Source organism: Dermacentor variabilis, chromosome 4 (assembly GCF_050947875.1).
Source record: "Dermacentor variabilis isolate Ectoservices chromosome 4, ASM5094787v1, whole genome shotgun sequence".
Classification (NCBI taxonomy): Eukaryota; Metazoa; Arthropoda; class Arachnida; order Ixodida; family Ixodidae; genus Dermacentor; species Dermacentor variabilis.
Window position 1 is genome coordinate 59,924,340 of NC_134571.1, and position 27,906 is coordinate 59,952,245.

At 46.2% G+C, this 27,906-nt stretch overlaps 2 protein-coding genes across 2 annotated transcripts; both read left to right on the top strand.

Annotated features, from left to right (window-relative positions):
- Window positions 1–991: 991 nt before the first annotated feature.
- LOC142577778 (iripin-3-like) lies at window positions 992–4,806 on the top strand. Its single transcript, XM_075687231.1, has 3 exons — window positions 992–1,154; window positions 2,173–3,044; window positions 4,070–4,806. Exons 2-3 carry the CDS (start codon window positions 2,185–2,187, stop codon window positions 4,383–4,385), a joined length of 1,176 nt encoding a protein of 391 aa, XP_075543346.1. The 5' UTR covers window positions 992–1,154; window positions 2,173–2,184; the 3' UTR covers window positions 4,386–4,806.
- A 15,264-nt stretch (window positions 4,807–20,070) lies between these two features.
- Window positions 20,071–27,906, top strand: LOC142579230 (iripin-1-like). Its single transcript, XM_075689225.1, has 3 exons — window positions 20,071–20,301; window positions 22,314–23,190; window positions 26,986–27,906. The coding sequence occupies exons 1-3, from the start codon at window positions 20,217–20,219 to the stop codon at window positions 27,296–27,298; spliced, it is 1,275 nt and encodes a 424-aa protein (XP_075545340.1). The 5' UTR covers window positions 20,071–20,216; the 3' UTR covers window positions 27,299–27,906.

Genomic DNA, 27,906 nt, shown 5'->3' on the forward strand with positions numbered 1-27,906 from the left:
GCCTGTTTGTTACCTGGTAATTCAAAAATCCTCAAGAAAGATAAGGGTTTGCTTGCTCGAGTCGTCGCGCACGCGCCGAAGGTTACCTTGAAACAATGGGGGATAATTGCTGATTGCTCGAAAACAAGACATTCAAAGAAGGAGGCGATGAGGCTGCAAGGCGAACGTAACCTTGCACAGACTGCACACAACCTATTCGTTTTAAAACTAAAGGTCAACAAACAACGTTTAAGTGCAAGCACACTAGTGCTTCGATAAAAACATCGCGGGGTAGCTGGATATCACGACAGAGGGATCCACTAGTAGCCGGTGAGTGATTCTTAGTCATCCCAATTTTCATGAGTAATATTTATATATAGCTTTTAGTAGGCCTGTGAAGTTATATTTGAAAGGAACTCAAACACATCTGAGAGGATCCACTAGTAGCCAGTGAGTGATTCTTAGTCATCCCAATTTTCTTGAGTAATATTTATATATAGCTTTTAGTAGGCCTGTGAAGTTATATTTGAAAGGAACTCACACATCTGGATACACAGAAATGCAAACGAACGTTAGATGAACGGTTTTAGTTGAGCAGTTGCTAGCATAACCTTTAGACGACGGAAGTAAAGCCGGAAGACCCCATTGACCTGTGGATGAGATGGTTGTAAATCACAGTTCGCAGCTGATCCCTGAAGCGGTGCACAAATAGCGCGCAGATTGACTCCATAATTCGAACGCGTCCTTTTCATGCGCCACCAGTAGCCGAAAAGGGTTGCACGAATGATGACGTCTGTGGCTTCAATGTATACGCATTTGACACTGAACTCGCCATCAGGTAAGTGATGCACGCAGGCCTTTCAGAGCTTGAAAGCGTCGTACGGGAACTTTCACTTTTGACACTTCTATACATAAAGAGGATTGGTTTCAATAAATTACAAACGTGCGAACGTCGCCCCACGCGCTGTTTAACAGCTGCCATTGGGAGAGCACACTTCGACGCGTTCCCTCCTCACGAGGCGATGCTTTCTTGTTGCCTAAGAAGCGATTCTTTGGATACGACGTGCCTTGTGCATTGGGACGGAGTGTAGGCAACACGGCGGTGTATCGGAGCGTCCAAGCCTTGAACGGTGAACGTAGAGGAACTGCTAAAGATATTGCAGAATTGCCTTCACGTAAGGATGGCGAATCTCAGTAGTGAATCTATACATTGTGCAAGTTTTCAAGCAGTGTGTTGTGTCATTACAAGTTGTGTTATTCAGCAAAATTTTGGAGATAATGTTTTGCTCTTACGTGCTTTAAGTTTGGCACCCAGTCGTGAAATTAATTTCCGGTTTTCTTGAAGAATTTTATGCTCTGATGAAGCTATTGCTCCATGCTGTAAGCTGATGTATATATTTAGGCGTAGTTACTGCTGGCTACGCCTATCCATATTATTCTGAGCCTGCTCAAAACTAAGTGAAGCCTTTTATCTCAACGCGATAAAAGCACTTGCGCACCGTGAATACCTTGCTGTATAAGTACACATCGTTTTATTTACTGCGTCCACGATGGATGTCATCTGTTTTAAGATAACTACAGATAAGATTTGCGATGAGGTGCCATACACGAAGGTAACTACTGGGTTTTTTTCCCTTTGATGTTGCATCCTTGGTTACTACAGGCATAGCTATGGTAACTCAAACACGTTTAATGTTCACTTAGTGAAGCGCTCAAGAGCTTTGTTAGCTCAGAGCTTACTGCTGAGACATTATGACTTACCAATAATATATTCCTACCGGTTTGTAAAGTGCGCCTTATATATATATATATATATATATATATATATATATATATATATATATATATATATATATATATATATAGAGAGAGAGAGAGAGAGAGAGAGAGAGAGAGCAGTTCAGCACATTTGTGCTTGCACGACTGTATACACGTAAGTGCGCTTGCAAGAACCCACGTTCAAAAATCAAGCTGCACATGTGCCAGAAACTTGCACGCAGCAATCTCAGCGATCAATCCGTGTCGTGCGTCGCCGAAAACACGAGGGTTTGCAAAGGTATTCAGTGCCTGGGGCTGAAGCTCCCCCAACTTTTGAACCTCTCGCCAGCAGTAGCCAGCTGAACAGCGTCAAATATTTAATTTGACTGCTCTCTTCCTGTCATGTTCATCGTGACTTGTTCCGATTTGTTTCAGGAAATAAACACGATGAAGGTCGCGTTACTCGTCCTCACCGCTGTCAGCGCATGCGCAGCAAGAAATTTTACGGGACTGCGAGCTGCTAGTAACTGCCTTGGCCTTCGCCTTCTGTCCGTTCTGCCTCGATCCACGGCACCAAACGTGTTTTATTCTCCATATAGTTTGTCCGCCGCCATGGGAATGGTCTACGCTGTATCAAGGGGAACGACGCAGAAGGAACTTTACAATACCCTGGGCTACAGGTCAGCCCACATCCCGAAGGACCGTGTGCTTGAAGAGCACATAACCTACGCCAAAAACGTGCTGGCGCCTTCAAACTCGACTGTGAGCACTACAAACGCGGTAGTAATTAGCGAAAGCCTTCAGTGCTTCGGTGACTATGTGGATACCTTGAAAAGAGCGTTCGACGCTCGCGTGCTGTGTATTGACTTCGATAAGAACGGAAGCACAGTCGTCGATCGTATCAACCGATGGGTCTTCAATCAAACTCGAGGTCACATAAAGAACCTGCTGGAAAGTCCTTTCCCGCGTAGTTCTAAACTGGTGCTTTTGAACATCATCTACTTCAAGGGCATTTGGCAGACTCAATTCAAGAAGTCGGAAACAATGAAATTGCCGTTCTTCAACGATGGAAAGACGCCGGTGCTTGCGGAGACGATGTGCGGTCGGTTTAACACCTCTCACGGATATTCCGAGAAACTTTCATCCGCGATTCTGGATTTGCCTTTTCAAGGCGGAGACTACAGCATGACAATTATTCTGCCTTCGCGCAGAACGGGCGTCAAGAAGCTGAGGCGTCTTTCGCTGGGTTCCCTTCAAGCTGCGCTGAAGATCATGGTCAGGAGAGTTGTCAAGGTGTACCTTCCAAGGTAAATGCCTCCTTTAAAGTACGTGTGCAGGGAATATAAACAAAAGAAAGCGAATTCAGCCATGAGATAGAAGAATACGCATTCCACTAGGAAGTGGCAGTTGTGGTGACAATTATGACTATTCAAGTCGGGTGAATGTAAGTGAGGCGCGCTGCCTTAAGTGTTCTTACTCAAGGGTTCTACGAAAGTTAGTTTTGTCAGTTGTTATGATGAGAGGAGGAAACTGTAGTTACTGATACGATTGACATTATGGAACCATTACGGGTTCCTGGTTTCCTTAACAAAGAAATCGTATTTGCAATGTGGCACTCATCAAGGATCCCATTTGCAGACGCACAGGGACATTTTATTGTGTAATTGGAAATGTTGCTCGTGTTTTTTTTTCTGTTTTGAGGGTGGGGTGAAAGAGGGGGTGGGGGGGGGGGTGTTTGCTCGCACTACTTGCAGCGTTCTGTGCGGAATAACCCGGTGAGAAAAGGGAAGTAGTAGGCGCCGCCTACAGGCGCATTTTTTTGCAACACAGACAATAATATTTGGATAATAATAATTATAATTCATACAGCTAGGCTTTAGATGACCTAAATAAAGCCTATCTATTTCTTGAATTTGACTGTAGGTGTAGTTGTTGACAGCTGTGGCCTAAAAGTCTGAATCAACTACGATCATAAACACTAACCGCAAAATAGGTAGTTTCTTTTTTTATCGTCACTTTCCACGCTGTCGACTGCTGCAAAGACGAAAACGAGTCCTAAGTGACATACCAAGTTGCTTTTCTTTCTTTCTTTCTTTCTTTCTTTCTTTCTTTCTTTCTTTCTTTCTTTCTTTCTTTCTTTCTTTATCTTTCTTTCTTTCTTTCTTTCTTTCTTTCTTCCTTCCTTTCTTTCTTTCTTTCTTTCTTTCCTTCCTTCTTTCTTTCTTTCTTTCTTTCTTTTTTGTCGTGAACATGCGTGTCATCGTGTTTATGCCCTGCAATGTCTCCCCAATCTATTTAATAATTGCGCGCATCCCTTCTTTATGAAACTCAGGTTCAAGTTCGAGACCAAGTACTTGTTAAGCGGGGCGCTCGCAAAACTCGGCCTGAAGAGGATCTTCGACCCGCACAGAGCCGATCTGTCGGGCATCACGGGCCACAGAGGTCGCCTGCACGTGGACGAAGTGGTGCACCGAGCGGTGATCCGGGTGGACGAAAGCGGAGGCACGGCTGCCGCAGCCACCGCAACGATACTGCGCAAGTCTCACTCCATCGCGCGCGTGTTCCGGGCGCACCACCCGTTTCTCTTCCTCATTCGAAAAAGAAACGACAACAGCATCCTCTTTGTCGGAGAAGTCAACAGGTTGTGAACGACCGAAGTATCTGAGAGCACCGAGGATCTGCCTTCGCCATTGCCTCACCAACGCTGTGAAACGCAGTGAGAGGCTGCCGGTCAACCCTTAACCAGAACCGACTGTGTTCCCCCAGATAAAGAAAAAGGGCTAATCCGTTCCTGGCCTATTCGTATGGGCCGCTAATACCTCCGTGATTCCCGTCGTTCAACTGGTATCCCTGTAGTAATGCTGCGACGGGGGATAGCTGGAGAGACATCACGGCTAGAAAGCTCTGCTTAGATGGAACAAAGGACTGGTCAGGAATAGAAAGACAACGTGAAGGGGCGAACTCGCAACTGGGTTATTTATTGGTAACATCATGCGCTTTATGTACGGTTCTAAAGAACAACATATACTAGAAGAAACAGGCCGCAAAAGAAAAGAAACATGCGATTAAAGTCAGACAACTTACTTCCTTCTTAACGTGTCTGCGTAAGTAATTTGCGCTTTCTTTGCTAGCGCACGCAGTCCATAAATTATATATATATATATATATATATATATATATATATATATATATATATATATATATATATATATATATATATATATATATATATATATATTTCAACAGGGAAATTGTTGACAATTGCTCTGTCGTCTACATATCGCCCTTACAGATCTATCAGTGACATGCATCTAAAACACCTCGTTAATTCCTCTTTCCGTCTGGTCAGTCGATCGCGGGATAACCTTTGTATGACATGCTGCACTGCACGGAGTTGCCGTTGCCGAGTGTAACAGATTGGAAGCTTTTTGACCCATCATTATCCGTACTAAGCATCTTAGTCTGAAGCGTCCCCATTATGCAGAAATTACGAAATTGGGATAAAATTTTCTATTCATCTCCAAAAAGATATATCTTCAAGCTGTATAGTTCGGGACATTCCTTCGTTTCGGATTTTCTTTGCAAGACGTAGAAGTTGAGGGGGACAAAAATAAATGTGCAGCACCGCTGATTGAAGGTAGGCATGTGCATTTATCACTACTTCTTGGTGGGCTAGTTCGTTCGTACATATGTAGTAAGACGTGAAAGAATGTGAAGCAGGCGCTGAACAGGAAAGTGCGTTAGGAACAAATGCACATATCTAACTATGGATGCAAAACTGATAATTCTAAGAAACAAATGTCGGACAAAGATTCTAGCAAGATCATGACGTTGTCAGCAGCTATACTTATAGCCGTCTCAAAAGTGAGAACACCATTTTGCTCATTTAGTGCTCTAACAGTAAGGAACAGTTCTACGCGTGGCAGACAATAAAGCAAATCTTAGTAATCACCTGAGAAGGAAAAACCACCGGTGTACAGGCTGCATGAAGTGGGGGTCACGTAGAGCTCGGGTTATTTACGGCATTTCGCCAGATAAATTTATCTTCGATTTAACGAGTTTAAAAGACGCGCACCATACGTAACGCTTCATAGTTATCACGGCTAGTGTCGCTTAAAAAGGAGCGCTTCTCCGTTATATTATCCCTGGAACGTTGACAGAACGTATAGGTGGTTGGACAGTAGTAGGGGTGCGTATGAAGTCTCCGAATCACATTCCACGCCTTTTTTTTTTATTGAAGTGAATATTAGGAGAGGTCGGCGCCTTTATGGCGGCACCGGCTACTCCTTGTAACTTAGCAAAGGAAATAAATTTGCGTAAAAAGGGGGAATCATGACACAAAATATGGCACTCAGTAGTACACCAGATGAATAAAGACTATACAGTCTAACAGTACATGAATCGCAAAGTTTGGTGCATGAGTTCAGTGCACATTTGCACATATACAGACATATATTTCGAATAGCCAAGCACACAACACATTTAATTACACTGCAAGTACAGAACACAATCACATACTGCGTAAAAATCACGATCACCACATGAAAAGATCTTTGACCCAGAACAACAAACATATAAGTAATTTAGCTTATGAATATCAACTGAAACTTTGTATTGCGCCCAAAATGTTCGTGTGCTCGAAAAACTTCTTCAAAGCAAGAAGTGCTCATTTCTGAAGACGCGTAGTTCTCCATGGACCAAGTATCTTTTTGAGAGGGAATGGTCTTCTGTTTAAAAGCAACAAATTTGCTTTAATTACCGTTCGCTTTGAATCGAGTGCATTCGAGGAGGAAATGATGCACACCTTCGTCTGAATGGCCACAAGAACACTACGGACTAGAGGCACGTTTTATCCTGTGTAAGAAGTGTCTCCTAACTGCAGTACCAAGCCGCAGGCGGTACACCAATGTTTAACGTTTTCTGTTTTCTCTTAGATTTTCCGGAACTGACAGGTTTATACATGGGTCTGGAAAGTATAACTCCGAGTTCTTAGATTGCTCATCAAACCAGGTAGTTTTGCTGAGGCGACAGGGAATCTGTCTCAGGAGCAGACGGGCTTCACTACACAAAAGTGGAAGATTGGTTGTCTCTGCGTTATGGCGTACCCGATTCACAGCTGCGCCCGCATAAATATTACCAGGAATATTGCAGTGCCCAGGTATCCACCGAAGTGAAATTACATGGTTCATTGCGGTTGCTTTTGTATATTCTCTGAGCGTCTCATACAATAGCAAAGTGCTCAAAGAATTTTTCTTATTGTTTTGTAGTAATCTGAGAGCGGCTTGCGAATCGCTAAAGATGACCCATATTTGCGAATGCTTTTCTGACGTTATGAAACGCAAAGCACGCAGGATTGCAAATAGTTCTGCCACGGTGGAAGATGTCTCTCGGGATAATTTAAATGTTTGCTCTAGCGCTAAATGTGGAATGACGAATGCTGAAGTCGAGGAATTGACACGAACCGTCTGTAAACACGTGGAAATAGTGGGGATATAATGAGTAAATTCGGAAGAGTGCCAATTGCTGTGCGGTTACCATGAACATGCGCCTATTAGATATAACCCCGTCGACCGATAATTCTATTTTAGGACTAACATCCACTTTGCAGAATTCAGCTCTTGGTAACAATGCTTTATGTTCTTGAAAAACATATGAATTTTGCTTTTGTTTCGTTCGCTAAGCGCGAGGTTTAATGGATGCTTCTCGTGTTGGGTTAAAATGCTATAAATATGTCGGCATGTTTCAACCGTTCGTATGACCGGAAATGATGGGTGACGAGCTTCAGCAATTACTAGAGAAATCGAGGTAGCCTGCGGAACCCCAAGACATACCGCAGCCCCTTTGCCAGTACACGTTGAAGACGTTCCTCGGAAGTTTGCGATAAACCACGGAGAATAGGTGCCGAATAAGCAATGTTTTGTTCTACCAGTGCGTTATGAACTTGCAATAGTGAAGAGACTGATCCCCCCCTACGTTGTGCCAACGAGTCGCCGAAGTACGTTTATTAAAGCATTGATCTGCTTTTCAATTGCGCAGATGTGTGATGCCCATATCTGCTGACGGCCAAGAATAACTCCAAGAAATTTATGCTCTTTCACATACATCAAAGTTTGCCCACTAAACGTTAGTTGGCAGTTATTCAGCTGTCGTCTAGTGAAAGGAAGTACGGCTGTCTTTGCGCATGAAAGACTCATGCCTCTTTCTTTTAAATAGGTGTCGATACTATCAAGAGCCTCTTGCAGCGTTGTTTGAATGTCTTTTAGATGAGATCCAGAGTCCCATATGCAGATTTCATCTGCGTACAGAGAATACTGCAGACCAGACGATAGTTCTTGTGGTAAGGCTGTCATGACACAGTTCAGTAAAAACGGACTGAGAACAATGCCCTGCGGAACGCCCTGCGTGATGCTGTGATAGTTACTCTATCCTTCAATTGTTTCCATAAATATTTTTCTTTCGTTCAAGAAATTTGATACCCATCGCAGTGTTCGACTGTGTAGGCCAAGCTATAACATATCAGCAAGGACGTGCATGTGACTTACAGTGCCGAATGCTCTTTGAATGTCTAAGAATACGGCCATTGTCACATTTTCACACATTCGCTCATGTTCGACGCATGTGACAATGTCTAATACTGCATCCATTGCACACCAATTTTGTCGAAAACCGGTTATGTAGTTGGAAAACAGATTTGTGTGTTCACACCACCATTGCAGTCGACTGCATACCATCTTCTCCATTAGTTTGCAAAAACAGCTTGTTAGACTGACGAGTCGGTAGGAGTCAAGACAAAGGGGAGTCTTTCCTGTTTTCAGCACTGGAATTACCCGAGCTAATTTCCATGAATCTTAAGGAGTCTGTCTCTCTTGTCCAGATATCATTAAATATCTCCAAAAGAGCCATTCTTCCAGCTAGACCAAGGTACCTTAACATCACATACGTAACACCGTCTGGGCCTGCGGTTGTCTTTGTGCGGCATGTCGAAAGAGCACATTTCAATTCATCCAAAATAAACTCACAGTCAAGTTGAGGGTGTAGTGACATAAAGCACGCACGAACCTTCTGTTCTGCTAGTGTTGTGGAACTTTTAAATTGTATGCAAGTTAACGGAATTCCTGGTCTGGATATAAGTTGACAGAATTCGTCAGGAACAGATGTTTCCGGAGTGCTTCGAGCTACAACAAGGGCTCGGAAAGGATGGCTCTAGGTAACTCGACCACTAAAAGATCGGTCAACTGACCATATCCTGGGAACTGGAGGGAAAAGAGATAACGACGCACAGTATTCTCGCCATCTTCTCCGCACCTTTTGCCACATAAACGTAAATTCGGGCATTACATTTTGATACGTATGTTGCAGTGCCCCAAATGTACATTGAATAATACAGTAAACGAGATAATGTCACACGCAACGTCTCTAGATTCTGCGGTGGTTTGAATTTGAATCCCTGCCTATGGGTCAGTGAATAGCGCGCGAAAAACACGCCTGTGACCTCAAACTAGACGTCAGTAAAAAGTTTCAATGCACACCAATATGGGATAAGAACACTAAAGCTGTGCGCTTATAGTATCGCGTTTCTCACTAGACTCCATCGATTTATGCGAATTTGAATTACTGTTTTTTATGCACAACTGGTTTGATTATTGAGCGAAATGATAACATATATTTGCGAAAGCTTGACGTCCGTTAAAAGTAGCAGTAGGTAACGCACCAGAAATGGCTTGCCCTTGTGTTGCCTTTCTTATTCAAAATTTTTAAAATTTTTGCCCCAGACGTTTCAATGTTTTTAAGAGGTGCCGCGAGAGTTGTCGACTTGTGGGTGCATCTTACTTAAACGCTGAAAAAATAAAATGTGTATCTTGCAAAATATTCAGCAATATTTCAAGCTTCAGCTTTAAATGAGAGACCACAAGGAACTACAGCTCGTTCACGTAAAATTCGAAAGCGTCCAATGCACAACGCGAACCAGTTGAAAGTGCCCGCGCCTATCCCAAGAACCAAAAGTTACAGCGGTAGCGCGGAGAGAAAAAAGTGTGGAGGGGGGGGGGGGGGAAGAGGGAGGTTTGGGTTACGATTATGCCAGGTCCCGCAGGTTAATTCACAATTTTTCTGTAAGTATCAACTTTATATTGGCTGTTAATACGTATATCAGATTAATTTCTCTACATAACCACTTTTTCTGTGGGAAATAAACAGCATGCTCACACCTGTTTAACCAGAAGTTCGCCGCAGAGAATAAGTAGCGGCCGTGAATCACTACTCCGAAATGGATTCTGCGCACTCAATGACAACGACCTCCAGTGAATGTATTAACAATGACAGAGAGTGGCTTTCGGGATCTGCGACCGAGATTGACCACGTGCTGCCATGATAACACGAAATTGCGAGTAGGCTATCTAGAAAACACATTTTTACGCCTAATCAATTATATCGTGAAGTATGATCGTCGCGTAGCTGTGTACTTGGTGCTCTCTATAAAGCCCCAAACTTAACCGTCTGCAAAATGAATCACAATAATGCCATATACACCGAGACACGAAGAGGACGACGACGACGAAGTTCGAAGGAGGCTTGTGGGCTTTTATGGGTCCGTCTTTTTCGAGGCTTCTGAACTTTTTTTGGTCATCTAGTCGTGCAAACTTGATATCATCGGATCCGTGAAGACGATAGGATTCAGCGGATACCTGATTTTGAGGTGGGCCATCCCTTTTTGGACTTTATTGGAACTTTTGTGCTCACGCCAGGCTGGCGGAGAGCTAGCGCCTGGTAGACCTAGCGCGGCATAGCAGTAATGCACGTTGAAGGGGAAGTGCTGCTGGCAGAGGACTTTACTGAAGACCTAGAATGGCGGACAGTGTCCAGCCGAAAATCTGAAGCTACGACGAGGCTGGATTGGGTGATGTCGGTTCGCCAAGCGAGATGCCTGAATGACGGGGCGCAGGTGAACGGCATGGAGGCTCGGCAATCAAGAATCGCATTGTGAAGGCGCCGCGTACGCCACCGATGCCACAAGACACACATCAAAATAGTCATTCGCCCACGGGGTGGACTGAATTTGGAGAAAGTTAGCTCTACAGCGGTGGGCAAGGCAATTGTAGAGGCGGCAGGTCTCAGTATTGAGCAGATTAGGGAAGATGTTATTTGCCCTAACTTTATGCAAAATATCTTGGTGGCTAGTACGCCAGAAAGGAGCAACGCTGAACGATATGCGAAACTCAGGTCAATCAGAGTGGCAGACAAGGATATTGAAGTCAGTGCGTACGAGACGGCCCCACACACTACATGTAAGGAGGTCATTCGCAATGTAGACATTATGGATGGCCCAGCGACACTTGAGCGCTACATCGTTAACGATCGCAATCCGCTGGCTATGACGGTCAAACGAATCAAGAACACAGAATCAGTTATCATTGTTTTCAACGGGTTAAAGGTGCCCAATTTCGTAAGATATGGGCCAACCCTGGTCCGGTGCTTCTTGTATCGAAAGCAGTTGGATGTATGTTATGTGTGTGGCAAGCTTGGACATCGGACGGATGTCTGTCCGGTGCCCGATTCTTCTGAATGCCGAGGATACGGGGCTCGGAATCCTGAAGAGGATCACAACTGTGTACCTTGTTGCAAGCTTTGTGGCGGACGACACCTGACCGCGGATAAACAATGCAGACAACGATACCAGCTTCCCTACGTCGTGCGTGTTGGCCGACAGGAGAGAGCCAGGGCGGAGCTAACGGCGGAACAGGAGGCAGCCGAGATGGTGCAGCGGGTGAGCGCCCGCCAACGCTCTAAGGGGCACTCGCGCTCTAGGAGCCGCTCCAGGTCGAGGCAGCGGCCATCGACTGGGACTCCAACGACCAGGAGCCGCTCCGTTTCTAGGGAGGCCCGGGTGCGCTTTCCTGCAGCTGGTGGAGGCGGCGGCGCAGCTGGAGCCCAGACCACCTGGGCTGACAAGGTCAAGGCATCAGCACCGGGCGAGCGCGTGAGCAGCGCCAGGAGCATGTGGATGGGAATAGGAATAGGGATAGGATTGCGCAATTGGAGAGAGAGAACCATAGCTTAAAAGCAGCCATTGACGGGCTTATCGAAGAGATAGCTGAACTTAGCAACGGCTTATATTCCGGTAACAGCGATAGCTCAGGACAGGCTAGAAAACATGATGACTCGGTTGAGGTACCGAGGTCTGTGGTGGTCGCAGAAGAGAACATGGCGGACGAGGAGACGCCTTCTCCGAAAAAGAGGGCCCCATCCTCGACGGTGCGGATTCAGGGCAAAGTCTGTTCCGAGCTTAAAGCAATGATGGCGACATTGCAAGAAAGTGTAAATCAGATCATTAGTAGACTGGAGCGGATAGAAGAGCGGGAAAATATCACGGATCAGAGATTAGGCAAAATTGAAATATATCTAAACGAGACGGTGGTCCTTGTTAAAGAGCGGGAGTGCACTCGGCCGCTAGCCCAGCAGAAAAAGTCGCCGAGTGGACTGGAGCTCAAATCTAGTTCACCAAATTTCCGTGGCCAAGATGGCTCTATTAAATAGTTCATTGAGTATTTGGCAGTGGAATTGTAGGTGGTTCAACCATAAGAAGGCGTTTCCGCAGCAGTTTGTTAGAACGCATGGTGTGAAACCTCAAGTCATCACGTTACAGGAAACACTGACGTCTAACGTGACCTTAACGAATTTCAAAGCGGAAGTTAAGGATAATGAACAGGGCAGAGGACTGCCTACTCTCATTTATAGGAGGCTGGCGTAACATCTACACATGGCGGATTGCAAGATTGAATATATTATGGTGGAGGTAATTTTAGGTCAGCAAATGTCATGTCAGAGGAGCGTTTACCTGCTTAACCGGTACAGTAGCCCCCGGGACACGAAGCGGAGTTTCAAATCTCTCTTGACCAAGGCAACCAATCTGGATAAGGATGCGCCATTCCTTATTGGAGGGGACTTCAATGCACCCTGTCATGTGTGGAAGCATGTTTATAGCACTATTAAGGGAGAGAGGCTATGGCAGCAGGCACTAGACTTGGACTTAACTCTGGTTGCCTACCCTTCGTATCCCACCAGATGTGGCACGTCGACATGTAGAGATTCGACACCTGATCTCACTTTTGTTCGGGGGGTGGGGGATTCGTCTTGGTCCAATTGTAATATAGATTTTGGTAGCGATCATTACATACTTATGATTACTTTGGTAGTGGCTAATAAAAAGGAGCGCACATTCAGGATGGTTGACTGGGGCGCCTTTAGGAAACAAAGAGCGTAGAGAACCGAAGATGAGGGAAATGAGTTGACCTTGGAACAGTAGACTAGTCAGCTTAAAAGTGACGTTGATGCGTCCCCTATTTAGACCGATATTGACACGGAACACATGGTTAGTCGCCTGGCGCATTTGTTGGAAGCGAAGCAGTCGATGTTAGCGAGATGGAAGGGTCAGAGATTGAATAGAAGGCTTAGAAAGCGTATAGCAGTGGTTAATCAGGAAATCGAAGACCATTGTCGGGTACTGTGCAAGCAGCAATGGGATGAAGTATGCAATTATATTGATGGTCGCATTAAGAGGGCCGGCGCCTGGAGTTTGCTCAGACATGTAATAGATGAGACAAACACTAAATCTAATCAGAGGACTGTGATAGGTAAGCTGGTCTATCAGGTGTGTCGGGACTCCACGAAGCAGGAGTTGCTGAAGGATTTGGCTGAGAGATACCTTCCGTTGGAGACTTGGCACAATACGCCTGACGTGAATTTGGAATATAGTGGGGACGAAAATGCAGCTATGGATGAGGAATTTACTGAAAGTGATATAAGGATGGCGCTGCAGAATCTTAATGGTCGATCGGCATCAGGGCCGGATGACATTACGAATAAAATGTTACGGAATTTAGACGACGGGTCAATTGAGTTCCTTACGCGGGAGATCAATAGCCGATGGAAGGAAGGCTCTTTCCCGGAAGAGTGGAAACTTGGAACTACTGTTCTGATACCCAAAATGGGAAGGCCATAGGCCTTGAAAATCGCAGACCCATTTCTCTGACATCGTGTTTGGGGAAAGTCGCAGAGCATGTCATTTGCAACGCTCATACATTTTCCAACGTTGCCTTACGTTACTCATAGCATCACTTGCACAGGTAATTAGATGAAAAACCTAAACGTGGCCTTAGTGGAAAAAAATATTCTTCTAAAGAAATGCACTTTCGATAGTGCTTTGAACAAAGGTGTTGTGTAATATAAACATGTATTCAACAGTTTAAAATAGGGCATAACGCACTAGAACGTGTTGGGATTGAATTGCTCATTTACGTGACCCGAAACAGCATACAGAAAGCTTTCTAATTTTGTGCACAATGACGAAGAAAAAACAAAACGACATATTGAACAAAACGCATACAACTTAGAAGAATAAAAAGGTGACAGTCACTTTAGCGTTTGCTAAAGAGGACAAAGGCGAAATCCCGCCCGCTCACGAGACATTCATTATAGTACTTGTCATTTTCATTCTAATACATTGTTACTTCCTGTTACTTGTTTTCTCCCACCAAAGGTCGAGGGTTCGACTCCCTATGAATTTCGGTTCCATGAGTTTTGGTGCCATAACGCCGGACATCGGATTTCTTTCCCATGAGTCATCTCATCTAAGGCTTTCGCCTTAATTCAATAGTATATTCGTAGTAGAGATATCATTTATGAAAATTACAAGCATTGTCATTCATGCTCGCACTGTTAAATAAACATTGCAAACGAATAAAGTAGCTGAGGCACCCTAAACAATCATGACAACCTAACGGGCGATCCGGCCAAGCATAAACGCGCACAACACGCACCTTGTCGTCGTCATTGCAATTTCGGTAATGTATTTTAAAAATTGAGTGATTAGGAACACAGCCAAGGCACAATGGAATGAATGCGATAAGAGACCATTCGCTGTTTGAGGTGCGCCGTTTGATGGATGTTTATGAAGATCTGGAAATATTATTTTTTCTTCTTTTTTCTGATCACCATTTCACCTTGCATTGGTCGTCTTTGTGCCTTGCACAGGATCGAACTCAAGGCCGAATACCACCTTAGAGGGGCGTTCGCCAGAATTAGGGTGCGCCGCCTCTTTCAGTCGAGGAAAGCCGACATGTGTGGCATCACGGGTAGCAAGGGTTTGAGCCTGGACGAAGTTGTGCACAAGGTGGTCGTGAGGGTGGATGAGGCCGGAAGCACGGCTGCTGCCGTCACCGGGATGGATAATAAAAAAAAAAGCTATGGCGATTCCGCGACTGTTCCGCGATAACCACCCGTTTCTCTTTCTCATTCGGTGCACACAAAACAACGGCATTCTGTTTGTGGGAGAGCTCAACAAGCTGTGATTACGCGGGTCAATGATTTACCGGGCGCACTTAACCTGCCAAAAGTTTTGATGTACGCTGACGATACCGCCTTAGTTTACTCAGGGGACTCCCTCTCGTCATTACAAGACACTATATCTGGTGAACTGCTAAAAGTAGCTAAATAATTTTCAGAAAATAGACTAGCCCTAAATACTGATAAAACTAAGTATATCATATTTCACTCTAACAGGAAAATACTAGACTACAGTGAGTTCACTTTGACTCTACCGAACCGAACTCTGGATTGTGTAGATTCATTTAAATATTTAGGTGTTACTTTAGACAGTCACTTGCACTGGAGAGAACAAATTAGCGTTGTCTGTAGAAAAATCGCTTTCAGCTGTTGCACACTGGCCCGTGCCCGGCAATATTTTCCTCGTGCTTTGCTTCGTTGCATATACTTTTCGTTGTTTCATACCCACATGAGCTATGGCTGTGAAATATGGGGCCTAACATATAAAACTTACTTAACACCTATAGTGCAGTTGCAAAAACGCAATAAACTTTTATTGTAGAACCAGCACTTTATGATGGCCGGGCCTAAGCCTCCCACGAAGGGACGTCGAGGGCTTGCCTCGCCGCCGCCTCGCGGGCGTGCTGGGTCGCCCAGGTTTGGTCGTCGAGGGCGGAGCTCCGCAGAGCCTCATGCAACCTCGACGAGAGAGTCGTGGTGTTAGTCTGGGTGTACTGTGCTGGGCACTCCCATAGCATATGCGGAAGCGTAGCCGGGTGAATTCCGCAGCACCGGCAGTTGGGGGTAGTGTAGACGTCCGGAAATATAAGGTGGAGGCGGGCGGGTGAAGGGTACGTGTTTGTTTGTAGTAGACGCAGGGTGGTAGCCTGCGTCCGGCTGAACTTTGGGTGAGGCGGGGGGAAGATTCGGCGACTGAGGTGAAAGGCCTTAACGAGATCGTTATAAGTTGTCAGACTGTCCCTGGTGTCCAACTCATCTCCAGCGACTCCGGCGCGGTTGACTAGACCTCGCGCAATGGAGTGGGTGACCTCGTTGATATTGGGGAGGTGTGGGTGTACAGGGCCCGCATGGGCCGGGATCCATGTTAGGGAGATTATGCTGTCTTTAGAGTGTGGTGCCTGGCAGAGGATGCGAAGAGCTTGGGGAGAAATACGGCCTTTGCTGAAGTTAGTAACGGCTGAGCGAGAGTCACACACTATGGTGTGACAGGTGAGATCTAAAGTGACCAGGGCAATGGCCACTTCTTCAGCCGTCTCGGAAGTGGGGGTAGTGACGCTGCAGGCGTGGTGTAGGGCTCCATCGCGTGTGGCGACGGCCACAAATCGTGTGCCATGGGAGTATTGGGCTGCATCAACAAATGTGACGCCAGGTACATGGGCAAGGGCTTTTATGATAGCTCCGGCCCGAGCTTGGCGCCGGGCCCTGTTATATTCAGGGTGCATATTTCTAGGGATAGGGTCTATGTAGATCCAGCTACGGATGTCCGTCAAAAGCGATTATCACTGTTTTAGTAGAAGCGATGCGCTTGGCTGCCAAGGCTGTCGGGTTTCGGGCAGTGACAATTTTGTTGTAGATCTGCCGGGGAGTCTCCGTGAGTGGGATCCCACGGATGACCCCCTTCGTCGTGTGCTCAGCTGCGGTTTCGTATGCATTGACCTCGTGGCTGACGCCGTTCACATGGATAGAGCGGATGCGAGCGTACCGGTCTGCATGGTCCGGGCGAGGTGTGCTGACGACAACGATGTTTTGTTGCGTATTCGGGCAGACAGTGTCTCCTGAGCTTTCTTCGTCCGTGAGGTTGGCTGCTTGGAGAATGGCGGTGGTTACCACGGGACTGCCGATCTTGGCTATATGAAGGGCGCCCTTGGGGCGGATGACAATCTTGATATCCTCCGTCGGAAGCGGCGGCATGCGGCCCGCCTTCAAAACTTGAGCTTTAACGGGCTGCCTCACCCGAGAGCGGGGCCGGCTACTTGGAGCTTGAGATGATTCATCGGCCGGGGTCAAGTTGTCCGTGCCGCGTTTTGAGCGGCGGGATCGTGCAGTGAGCCAGCCAGACTGGGCGGTCACTTCATCTGGCGAAATATCCTGGCCGGCGACCTGGATCTCCATAGCGAAGACAGAGGTGCGGGATCACTCTGGTAGGAGATGCAAACGCCGCGCGCCGAGGCGCGACACGCCGCCGAGACCCAGTCGGTGCAGTCGGAGGCTTAACGACCGGCCAGCTAGGCTTAGCGCGGCGGCGACGTGGCGGGCGGAGAAAAGGTGCGGTTCCCAGGAAAATGGAAAGTCCCACCTGAAAGCGAGGTGTCCACAGAGTCCGGAGAACTTCAAGAATCGTTTGGTGAAAACTTTAGGTCGCTAATCACAGAGAAATCTGCGATAACATTTGAGAAAGCCGGAGCCGACATGAAAACATCCGCACTCCTCGGCCTCTTCTTCTTCTGCCTCACGCGCCCTAAGAATAATAACTTTTTCCTCTGTTCATCACCCAAGTAGCGTTCTGTTTACTGACCTTCGTATTCTTTCTTTCACGGCGTTAAGAAATTATAAGATCACTTGTTTAGTTCACAAAATACTCAACACCAACTTTCCCTTACCCAACACCATATTTAAATTCCCACGTGCAAACACCAGGCAAGCAACTAACTTTAACTTAAACCTTCCTTATTGCAGCAATGTATACGGTGAACGATTAATAGAGTTCTTTGGCGTTATAACTCGGAACACTGTGTGGATAACTTCGAACAATAAATAAATAAATAAATAAATAAATAAATAAATAAATAAATAAATAGCCGGCGTGATGAGAAGACTGGTGGCGGCAAGCCCCTTGCTATTTCCATACTGTGCAGCTCTCCCGACGCCACTATAGCCTAACTATAGTTAGGCTAATGTTTTTTAGAATGCTAGCAAGTAACCCGCCGTGGCTGCTCCGTGGCTATGGCATTAGGCTGCTGAGCAAGAGGTCGCGGGATCGAATCCCGGCCACGGCGGCCGCATTTCGAAGGGGGCGAAATGCGAAAACACCCGTGTACTTAGATTTAGGAGCACGTTAAAGAACCCCAGGTGGTCAAAATTTCCGGACTCCTCCACTACGGCGTGCCTCATAATCAGAAAGTGGTTTTGGCACGTAAAACCCCATAAAAAATGCTAGCAAGTAGTTTAATATTACATAAGACGCCACCTAAAAACATTCGTGCATAGATTGTTCACAGAAAGCACATAAACGCTTGAACATACCTTGGAAAGGCCGAATGATGCGATCAGTGTGCCCCTTGGCACGCAAGATGTTAAGTATACAAGTCGACTCGTCTTATTCTGAATAAATTATGAATGCTTAAAAACATAGGTTACAGCGCTAAGCAGACGAGCACGAAGTGAGACACAAACGACATATACGGGCTTCTCTGACGAAAAACGAAACAGATCGAGTTCACAAATAGTGACCTACGAATCAAACTAAACTGACTCACTCGCTCCCTTCAGTGACTCTTTAATGAAGCTCTCTTTAGTGACGTTTAATTTATGGCACAACGTTGATGCCGGCTGTTCTCTTAGTTTCACGGAGCCGTGTTTAGGCAACAGGATTTCGTGCATCCTGCTCCAAGGTGCGTTTTTCGCATCTCCATATTCGTGAGAAAGAAAAGAGGGAACTAGCGGAGTCCTTGGCTTTATCCCAAGAGCTGCGATATCATCTGTATACACTACTCCGACTTACTTGCGACATCGACTTCGATATCAAATGCAAGTATGTTCTCGACTCCAATTTAACTCCGCTTTCGTCGCCAACTATTCGACCAGGAAATTTGCGATCGGCGACGCAATGTCTGCAGGTACAGTTAATCAAAATGAAAACTTCGATACTCACGCAAATGAAACTACCAAATATGGTAGAATTGCATGAATGATGTCATGATTTTTTTCTCGTTTTCTCTGTGTGTATGTACTCGTGTGCGTTGCATGCGTGCGTGTGCGTGCGTGCATGTGTGTGTGCGTGCATGTGTGCGTGCGCGCGCGCGTATCTGTGCTTTGTGTATTGTGTATGTGCGAGACGTCGTTTGTGACATCGCTCGGTTTGCGAGAAAACCGCTTCTTACTGCTCAATGAAGGTCGAACATATAAATGCGAATAGAATAAAAGGCCTTTCTAGATAGAGAATATAAGATCACGTGTCACGAACGCAGTTGACGCGTCCGCAGTTTCCCACTACGCACAACGCGGCTGCTATTACCGCAGCATCTCACTGTTTGAACGTAATTTGACTCATCCGGTGAACTTCAATACGCACGCCTAACAGCTCACAGTGCCCAAAATCCTGCAAAGCATTCACTGTGCAGTTGTCCTTGCAAAATAAAAAAAGAAGATAATAATAGTATACGTAAGGAGCCATCTGAAGCCTCCACAGCCTTCCCTGCTCTTCCATAGATTATTTAGCTGTTTACAAGCAGGGACCCGGAGAAGGTTGTTTCTTTTTCTTTTTTGAAAGGAGATAAGACCACGCAAGAGAGACAACGACGAGCCGAAGTCGTCAAAATAGGGGCCCGCAGAATTTCAAGTTTTCTGCTGCCACTAATCACAACTTTAACAGATTAATTTCGTCCACCTTGGGTTATTTAACGTGCATCCAATGTATGGTACGCGGGCACTTTTGCCTTTCACTTCCATCAAAATGCGGCCGCCGCGGTCGGGATTCAATCGCGGGCCCTCGGGCTTAGTATAGCTCAACGTCACAGCCACTACGCCACCACGGCGGGTCAACATTTTAATGCGGTAGAAAAGCGGAGAGGTCAGCTGGCGAAGCTTTGCCTCTGGACTGCTACTCTGCCCAGGGGAAATGGAGAAGGAAGGCACGCGCAAAATCGTCTGCAAAAACCTGCGACGCCCCAGGCCAGCGGGAATCGACGCGAGACTTGAGGGGCGCGCGCCGATGACACGTGCCGGTCGCACCCAAAGCAGCACCACCTCTCCGGCTATCGTCCCGGGGAGGAAGACCGGGCCCCATCGCCACGAACCACGTACACAGCGTCCCCGCAATACGGGAGAAATAACACCACCTCCTTTCCCATCTCGCACCTTTTCACCGCAGCACACTTCCCGCTGCAACGAAGCATCCGCAAGTGGCGAGAAAGCGGCGCATGTGCGCCGGCGTCACCAAACACACAAAATGCAAGAAGCACTCGTGGTCGCCAGCTATAGTGCGTGGCACTGAAAAGTACGCAGGTAAGTCGCGCACAGTGAGAAGGTGATCAGTGTGGGAAGGTGGTGGGGTTAACCAAGAATTATTTAGTGTGTTCCAACGTACTTCACTCTTGTTGAAAGCTGCAGAAAGATACAGCGACATAATTTGTTCTTTATTCGCTCTGCTGTCTTACGCGCCTTTCTTTAAGTAAACGTCTGAGCCGGCGTGCACCTATTCGTCCGGTTTAGTCCACGCGAACACTTCCAACTTCATATCACGCGCGACTCAAGCGAGACATCACACGTCTGAGCTGTTTGCCGGCGCAACTGCAGTATAGTGCCAACACGAAATCCCTTCGATTGAATGTTTTTTTCTCTGGCGTTGACGAGTGCGAAGTGTGCGAGACAGTGCGTGTGCACACGGTTCGTGAACGTTGTAAAAGGCGTTGCCCTTAACGCATGGAGCTGTTGGTGAGAAAAATGTAGGTACGTCTAAGCGCGCAGGTACGTACGCATGGCTAGCGGATAAATGTATTAAGCAAAGTTTAATTATTACACATCGAGCTACCCCAGTGGCTTCCCCAGCGGATCTTCAACTTCGAGTTTGTGGCTTAATTTTTTCGAGTTCGTGGCTTACTGCATGCACGACTTTTGATTATCGCACCCGTTGCTTAGATATCACTCCGCCACTATTATCGCTCCTTGATTGTAGGTATATGCTGTATATATATCCATAAATGATAATCTGCCGCTGTAACACATATTTTGGAAAAGGATTGTGATACAACTGACCTGTCCCGCAATGCAGCCGCAGGGCCAAAGTGATAGCCGACTAGTGCCATATTGAAAGTTATCCTTGTACGTCCGAGCAACATGAATCTTTCCACTCGAGTTTATGTCCATGTGTGTGTCGGCCCATACAGAAAGACGGTACTGGACTGGCATGTACTCCTTCCGTCAGTGCTTTCACTCCGCGACCATAGAACTGGCCACGTGCCGCAGTTACCATTATCTTCTTTCGTCCCACCCGTTTTCTATATATTTTTCTCCAACTCCCTGCACCGTCTTGCACAGTGGTTAAGGCGGCCATCACTGAGCGAGACACTTACCGTGGTTTTCCTTCCACTGCCTCCTAATCAACCACTTCGCTTTTTTATTTCCTTAAAGGCCTTCGTGGGGATATTACATAAGGGGCGGAGTCTACATGTGCAATGACAGGCAATTAGCCACTCGTATTCACTATGCATAATGAACATTCAAAGACTCGGCGAAGTTCGATGAAGAAATAACATCGTTGCATTACATGCCGGATTGGCTGGTGCACTGAGTTTATACGTTGGACGGACACTCGACTCCACTAGACGCCAACGCCTGGTCACGCAGTGGCGTAGCTTGTGGTTCGACAAGGGCTGCGTACTTGAGAGTGTGTAGCGCAAGCGCTATTGCTCCTGGCATGCGCTTGCGTACCTTTGTGGACGCGGTTACGAAGTATTTATGATGACAGGTTCCATTTGTGACAACTAAAAAGATTGGCGTTTCTCTCGCTTCATAAAAGACCCCAGAAGGAAGCTCAAGACCTCACGTCAGTGCAGCTTTTAGGTTGTTCTTTTCTCTTGCTAATGTATCCTTAATTTCCTTAAACATTACTTGTCTTTCTTTCTTCCTTTATTTTATATCGTTTCGTTTTCGTTATCTCATTTCCACTCGATGTATACTTATGTGAAAAGCTTGTCATAATGCAAAAAAGGTGAAGCGTGCAGACAGGACACAAAAGCAGAGAAGTGGGTAACTCGAACGCGTTCGTGTTGTCCACTTCTCTACTCTTGTGTCCTGTCTGCACGCCTCACCTTTTTTGCATTATGAATCCTTACCAACTAGCTCAGCTTTCTGTCGTTCTAAGCTTGTCATAAGTGAGACTGAATTTCTCACTCTCCATTACACTCCATTTCTCCCTATCTCCCTATCTATATGGCTCTCTAGCGGAGCCTAATGCATAACAAGGCTAAAATGAAGCAGCATTTAAGAGGACGTGCCTTTATCTCACTTCTCAAAAGGAATCAGAATGAAGCTCACGGCCTTCTGCTTGGTCGGGGCCCTCGTCGCTGTTGCCTCCGCACAAGACGACGCCAAATTGACCGCCGCAAGCAATGACTTCGCCTTCCGGCTCCTTCCGTTGATGTCGAGGTCCCAGTATGAGAACGTCTTCTATTCACCGTACAGCGTGGCCACCGCCCTTGCCATGGTTTACGCTGGCGCAAAGGGCCCGACACTGCACGAACTGTACGAGGCCCTCGGCTACAACTCGACGGGACTCGCGCAGGCCGAAGTTATGAGCGCGCACGCCGAGCACAATCGTCAACTGCTGGCGCCGTCCAACTCGACGCTAAAGATCGCCAATGCTGTTGTTGTCGACGACAGGTTGAACGTTCTCCCGGGATACGTGAACGCTCTGGAGATTGGCTTCGAGGCCGAGCTTCTCAAGGTTGACTTCGCCGGAGCAGGCCAGGAGGCCGTGAATTCCATCAACTCGTGGTTGAGCCTGAAGACGCAGCGGAAGATCAGTGCGCTGTTCGACACACCTTTGCCCGGTGACACAAAGCTTGTGCTACTTGACGCCATCTACTTCAAAGGGATGTGGCGCACAATGTTCAACAGGTCGAACACGGTGGAGGCCTTCTTTTTCACGAGCGACGGTCGGGTGTCCAAAGTCGACACCATGCAGGGCACAGCCAAGGCGGGATATGCCTACCTCAATGACATCGGAGCTTCGCTACTTGAGCTGCCTTACAGTGGCCTCGACTACAGCATGACGATCTTGCTTCCCGACCACACTGACAACTTCGGAAGCCTCAGGAGGGGCCTGACTCTAAAAAGACTCAGTAATGCGGTGCGCCAACTCTACGAGACTACGGTCGATGTTCGCCTCCCGAGGTGAGTGGGTACTGAAGGATGAAACGAGAGGAGCAGTGAAACAGATGCTGGCAAGAAGTTGGGGTCAGTTAAGTCAGGTTAGCAGAATTAGAAAATAAAGTGGAGGGAAAGTACACACTGAAAGCCTGGAAATGGTTACGGAAAAGCGCAATCAAAGAGGCCGCGAATCGCCACGTGCATGCAGTACATCATTTGTGGTTAGCTGTTGGTGATGTCAAGTAATAAGGAAGATATCCAAATTAAATAATTAAATTCAAGGGCATTACGAGCCAGAGCCACGATTTTATTATGATTGCCTCCGTTGTGAGTGACTCCGGTATAATTGTGAGCACCTGGAGTCTTCATCGTACACCTAATGCACGGTACACGGGCGTTTTTTGCATTTCCTGCCATCAAAATGCGGCCGGTATTTGATCCCGCGACCTTTCGCTTAGCAGCGCGACGCCATGCGGGTTATCACTGAGCGGTCTTGACGGCCTGTTCTATTTGTCTGGTGGCTTGTGACGTTTATTTGAAAAATGCGGGAACATATAGTGTTTGCCGGCTTTCAAACTTAACCTCACTGAAGTTCCATCACCATTGTGTGTTGGGCCCGAATAACCACGCTTTGGTGTGGATTCCGCTGATCCTCTTTCTATCTTGTTCAACTTTCTCACTTTCGTAACAATTTGGTAGCTACAATTCCAGTATGCCGCCGCGTAATGCGAAGCGTTGCTGTTTGATAGTAGAAGAGCACCTGCTAACCATGGCGATTTTATGAAGAGAAACGCACACCGCAGGTTGGGAAGATGAAATGTTTAAATGACAGTGCATTATTAGAGAGGATGATTATGCAGTATTTTACTATTTTACATAGCTAGAGCATGTACAATTATGCGTATGTGCATCATTTAACATAGTTACTTAATGTCCATCGGGTTCACTGATTGTGGTTCTGACGGCGTCTTGACCGGTGACATCACTGGTAGATTCACCGATTAAGGTATACCAAGTTCAATATGCGTCACTGCAGAGGCCCATGCGTACTCGTGGAAGAACCCAGGTGCATGCTACGCCTAGAATTTGAGAGCGGCTTTGTGAAGCGGTAAGGAATTGAACATTGTTTCCTCGACGCTCTACCGAGTCTGGAAGTCACATTGAGTGATATAGGGGTGCTTGATTGTAGCTGTGTGCTCCAAATGCGATCCTAAGTCACCGTTTGAGATGCTGCGTTAGACCGCACTTCCGTTGGGACCGGTCCACGCTCGACCAGTCTACAGTCTACATTCAAAAAGAATGCGTAGCATCAAGAGAATGTGTACCTTATTTTACGTGCACTATCACTTCTGAACAGTTGATTTTGTAAGTTTGTAGACAGCCTAAACTTGTTCATAGAAAATTTTCAATGCTGTCTTGATAGGTTTCTGTCCTTCGACATGTAACATAGTTACATAATAAGCTACGTGATAAAGTTTCTCTTAGACATCGCTTAGTTGTACAAGAAAATAGAAAGACCTTCAAAATTTTCCAAGTCCAATCTTGATTCTTCTCTTCTTTTGCACTCCTCTTCTTTCATGCCAAAATTGCACTTCTGTGCTCGCGTGTTCCATGATATTGCAATCTTGGAACTCTTATTTCTATCGGGATCGTGCCAAAAATCCTACTACGTCTTTTCGATCACTTCGCTAGAAAAAAAAAAAAAGGTAGGTTCACATAACTCTACACGAAGTTACTCATGTATGCTTCAACTTTGTAGTGGTACACTTGCAACGAAAACATGTGGTAAGACGTGAAAACCAATTATAATGTTATTTCATTGCACAGCTGCACCCAGTCGCGGGCTATGAGGAGTGATACACAGTAGCCGGTTCTGAGTGGTTTAGACAGCTCAACAAGTAAGCAGTAATTATTTTAAAAGTACGTAATTAGCTTATAAGTTTCAAACTTTCGGCATAATCATCACATCGCCCAAATTATCTTCAAATATAAAATTTCTGCTGCATTTGGTTCTTTCACGGCAGTGGGGAAACTTTATAGGTGTTTCATACACAACGCTTCTGAACAGGCGAATATGAGGGTTACGCAATTTCCATATATTTCCTATTAACCCGCGCCCTTCAATTCAATTAAATTCAATTCAATTCAAATCAATTCAATTTCTTTATTCACCAGAAAATATCCTGGTTGGACTCCTGGGCTAAAAGCTGCAAGAAAACAGCTTGACGGGGCCCAGGGCCCAAAATATGCCCCCATATCACTCCTCAGACGGTCCCCATCTCCTCAAACTATAGACTCGGTTAATAATCTAGTTGTTTGGGGACACCGTAAGAATACGCATATAGCGTTGTCAGGTGCTTTTACTCGCACGAACAACTTCGTTGTAAAATATTAAACACCACGTACCATTGTGCAGTCATATAAACGTACACATTGCAGTCACAGCTACAAATGCGGCTGCGGTGCCTTACGGGACCGCTGCGGAAATTTGTGATCGCTTTTTAAAAGCTTCGTCTTTAATGGGCAGAATAAATGTTTAACTGGGCTTGTCACCGTGTAACTCTAGTAGAAAGTACAGGTCGATTCACTATGGTTATAGATGCAGAGATCTCGTGTCTTATTCTTAGCCGGAGACTGCAAGTTGACGTTTGATAGAGCTATATTAGCAAGGCATTCACCTTTTACGTATCACCCTGAGCTGTTGTGATCACTAATGACCTTACTTATAATGTGTACAAAAATGATCAATTTGACGTGTCACTGTATAAACAGCAGTAAGCACTACCTTAGTTACAATGGTTACAGGCACGGGAATCTCGTGGCATATCAACTACTGGAGACAGAAGATTGCTGTTTGATAACTCTATATTAAAAGTCATTCACGTTTTGCGAATCAGCCTACGCTGAAAAGCAGATACCTATGTTCGACTGACAAAAATAATTATCTCGTTCGCGTATTTCCGAAATGTGTAAGAAAATCTCCTGCGTTTGCGTATCAGGTTTCATGGCTATGGTGTTGCGCTACTGAGCACGAGGTCATGGGATCAAATCCCGACAGCGGTGCCAGCGTTTCAATTGGGGCGGAATGCAAAAACGCCCGCGTCTTGTGCACGGTGGGGCACGTTAGAGATCCTCTGGTGGCCCAAATTAATTTGGGCTCCCCCGTTACTGCGTGCCTCATAATAAAACAGTGGTTTCGACACGTAAAACCTCTGAATTAAATTCCGCCTGTATTGTGCATTCACAAAATGCGCAAGTTCTGCAAAGGAATAAAATAAACAATTCTGCAGATGGCAGTGTCACCAGGGTAAGAAAGATACTGAGGGAAACGCGGATCTGGAGTATTTAAAGATTGAGTCCTTCTGCGCATGCTCCTGCGTGTCCGCAGTGGTCACTCTCTCCCTCTGTTCCTCTTTATATTCTTGCATTCCCGTATTTCCCTTTGAGGATAGGAAACCCGACGCTAGTCTGGTCGACCTCCTTTTACCTTGCTTCAGCTTGCTTTCCCTCTCTCTATTTTCTTAAATTGGCTCATGGTACATAAGACTCCGCATTTCCAGCACAATCGAAAAAACCGGCGCCTAGGTTAGACTTATCATTCCTGACAGCTTGATAGCAGAAGTTTCTTTTTTCTAAACGGAATTTTAGAATCATTGCAGCAGATTTCACGAATACGGGTGCTCACGTGCAGCGAACTGCGCAATCTTAATCACGCTATTCGTCAATGCGTATGCAAACGGCGTAAGACTATTCATTACTAGCTCGTCACTGATATGAGTGGTAGGCGCGTGATTGAAGTAATTATTTTCCGCCATACAGGTTCAAGCTCGAGAAGGAGTACAATCTGAATGAGGTGCTGGCCAGGTTGGGCATCACGAGGGTGTTCAACGCGGGCGAGGCCGACTTGTCAAGCATCAACGGCGGCAGGGACCTCTTCGTGGACGAAGTGGTGCACAAGGCTGTGGTGGAAGTCAACGAGCAAGGCAGCGAGGCGGCAGCGGTTACCGGAGCAGCGACGCGCATCGTTTCTGGCCCGGTCACCTTCTACGTCGACCACTCGTTCCTGTTTTTTATCCGCAATACCAGAACGGCAGACATAATCTTCGTTGGAATAGTGAACCACATCGAATGAACAGTTCGGAATACGTGCAGTCGCTTTTCGTATTGGAACTAAGCCTGAAAAGGATCGCGAAACGAGCAAATATGCCGCGCTACCACGCGAACAGTGCGAAAGAGTATTAGGTGAAGCAAACGGTTTCCGAGATCGTTGCACCAAACTGTAGATGGCCTCGATGCTGGGCTCCGAGTTCCTGCGTCACTGTAGCATATAGGTAGGGTCCTTCGTTTCTTGGTTTCATATTTTTTGAAATTCAGAGGCAAAAATTGGCTGTTATCGTTAACGACGAAAAATAAAGAAACGGGAGAAATCTGGCGTTTTGCTGTCTGGCAGGAGATACTGGGAGAAATGTAATGTTTTGTTGTCTGGTCGCCGAACGTTACGGATTTTGCTGGTAACCTTTATGAACTATTATTACAAGGGATGGTATTCTTCTGGATGCGGACGTTCTGTTTAAACAAGTTAAATCACTCGCATAAACAGGTAATGGCAAAATGAGGTGCCCGCAAATCATGTGACGATCGCATCTCTACAAATCCTTGTTGACAGGTGGTATTAATGTATTTAAAACAGACCACATTACCAAAAGAGAACAAATAAAGGCAGGTTTGGCGATGCCATCA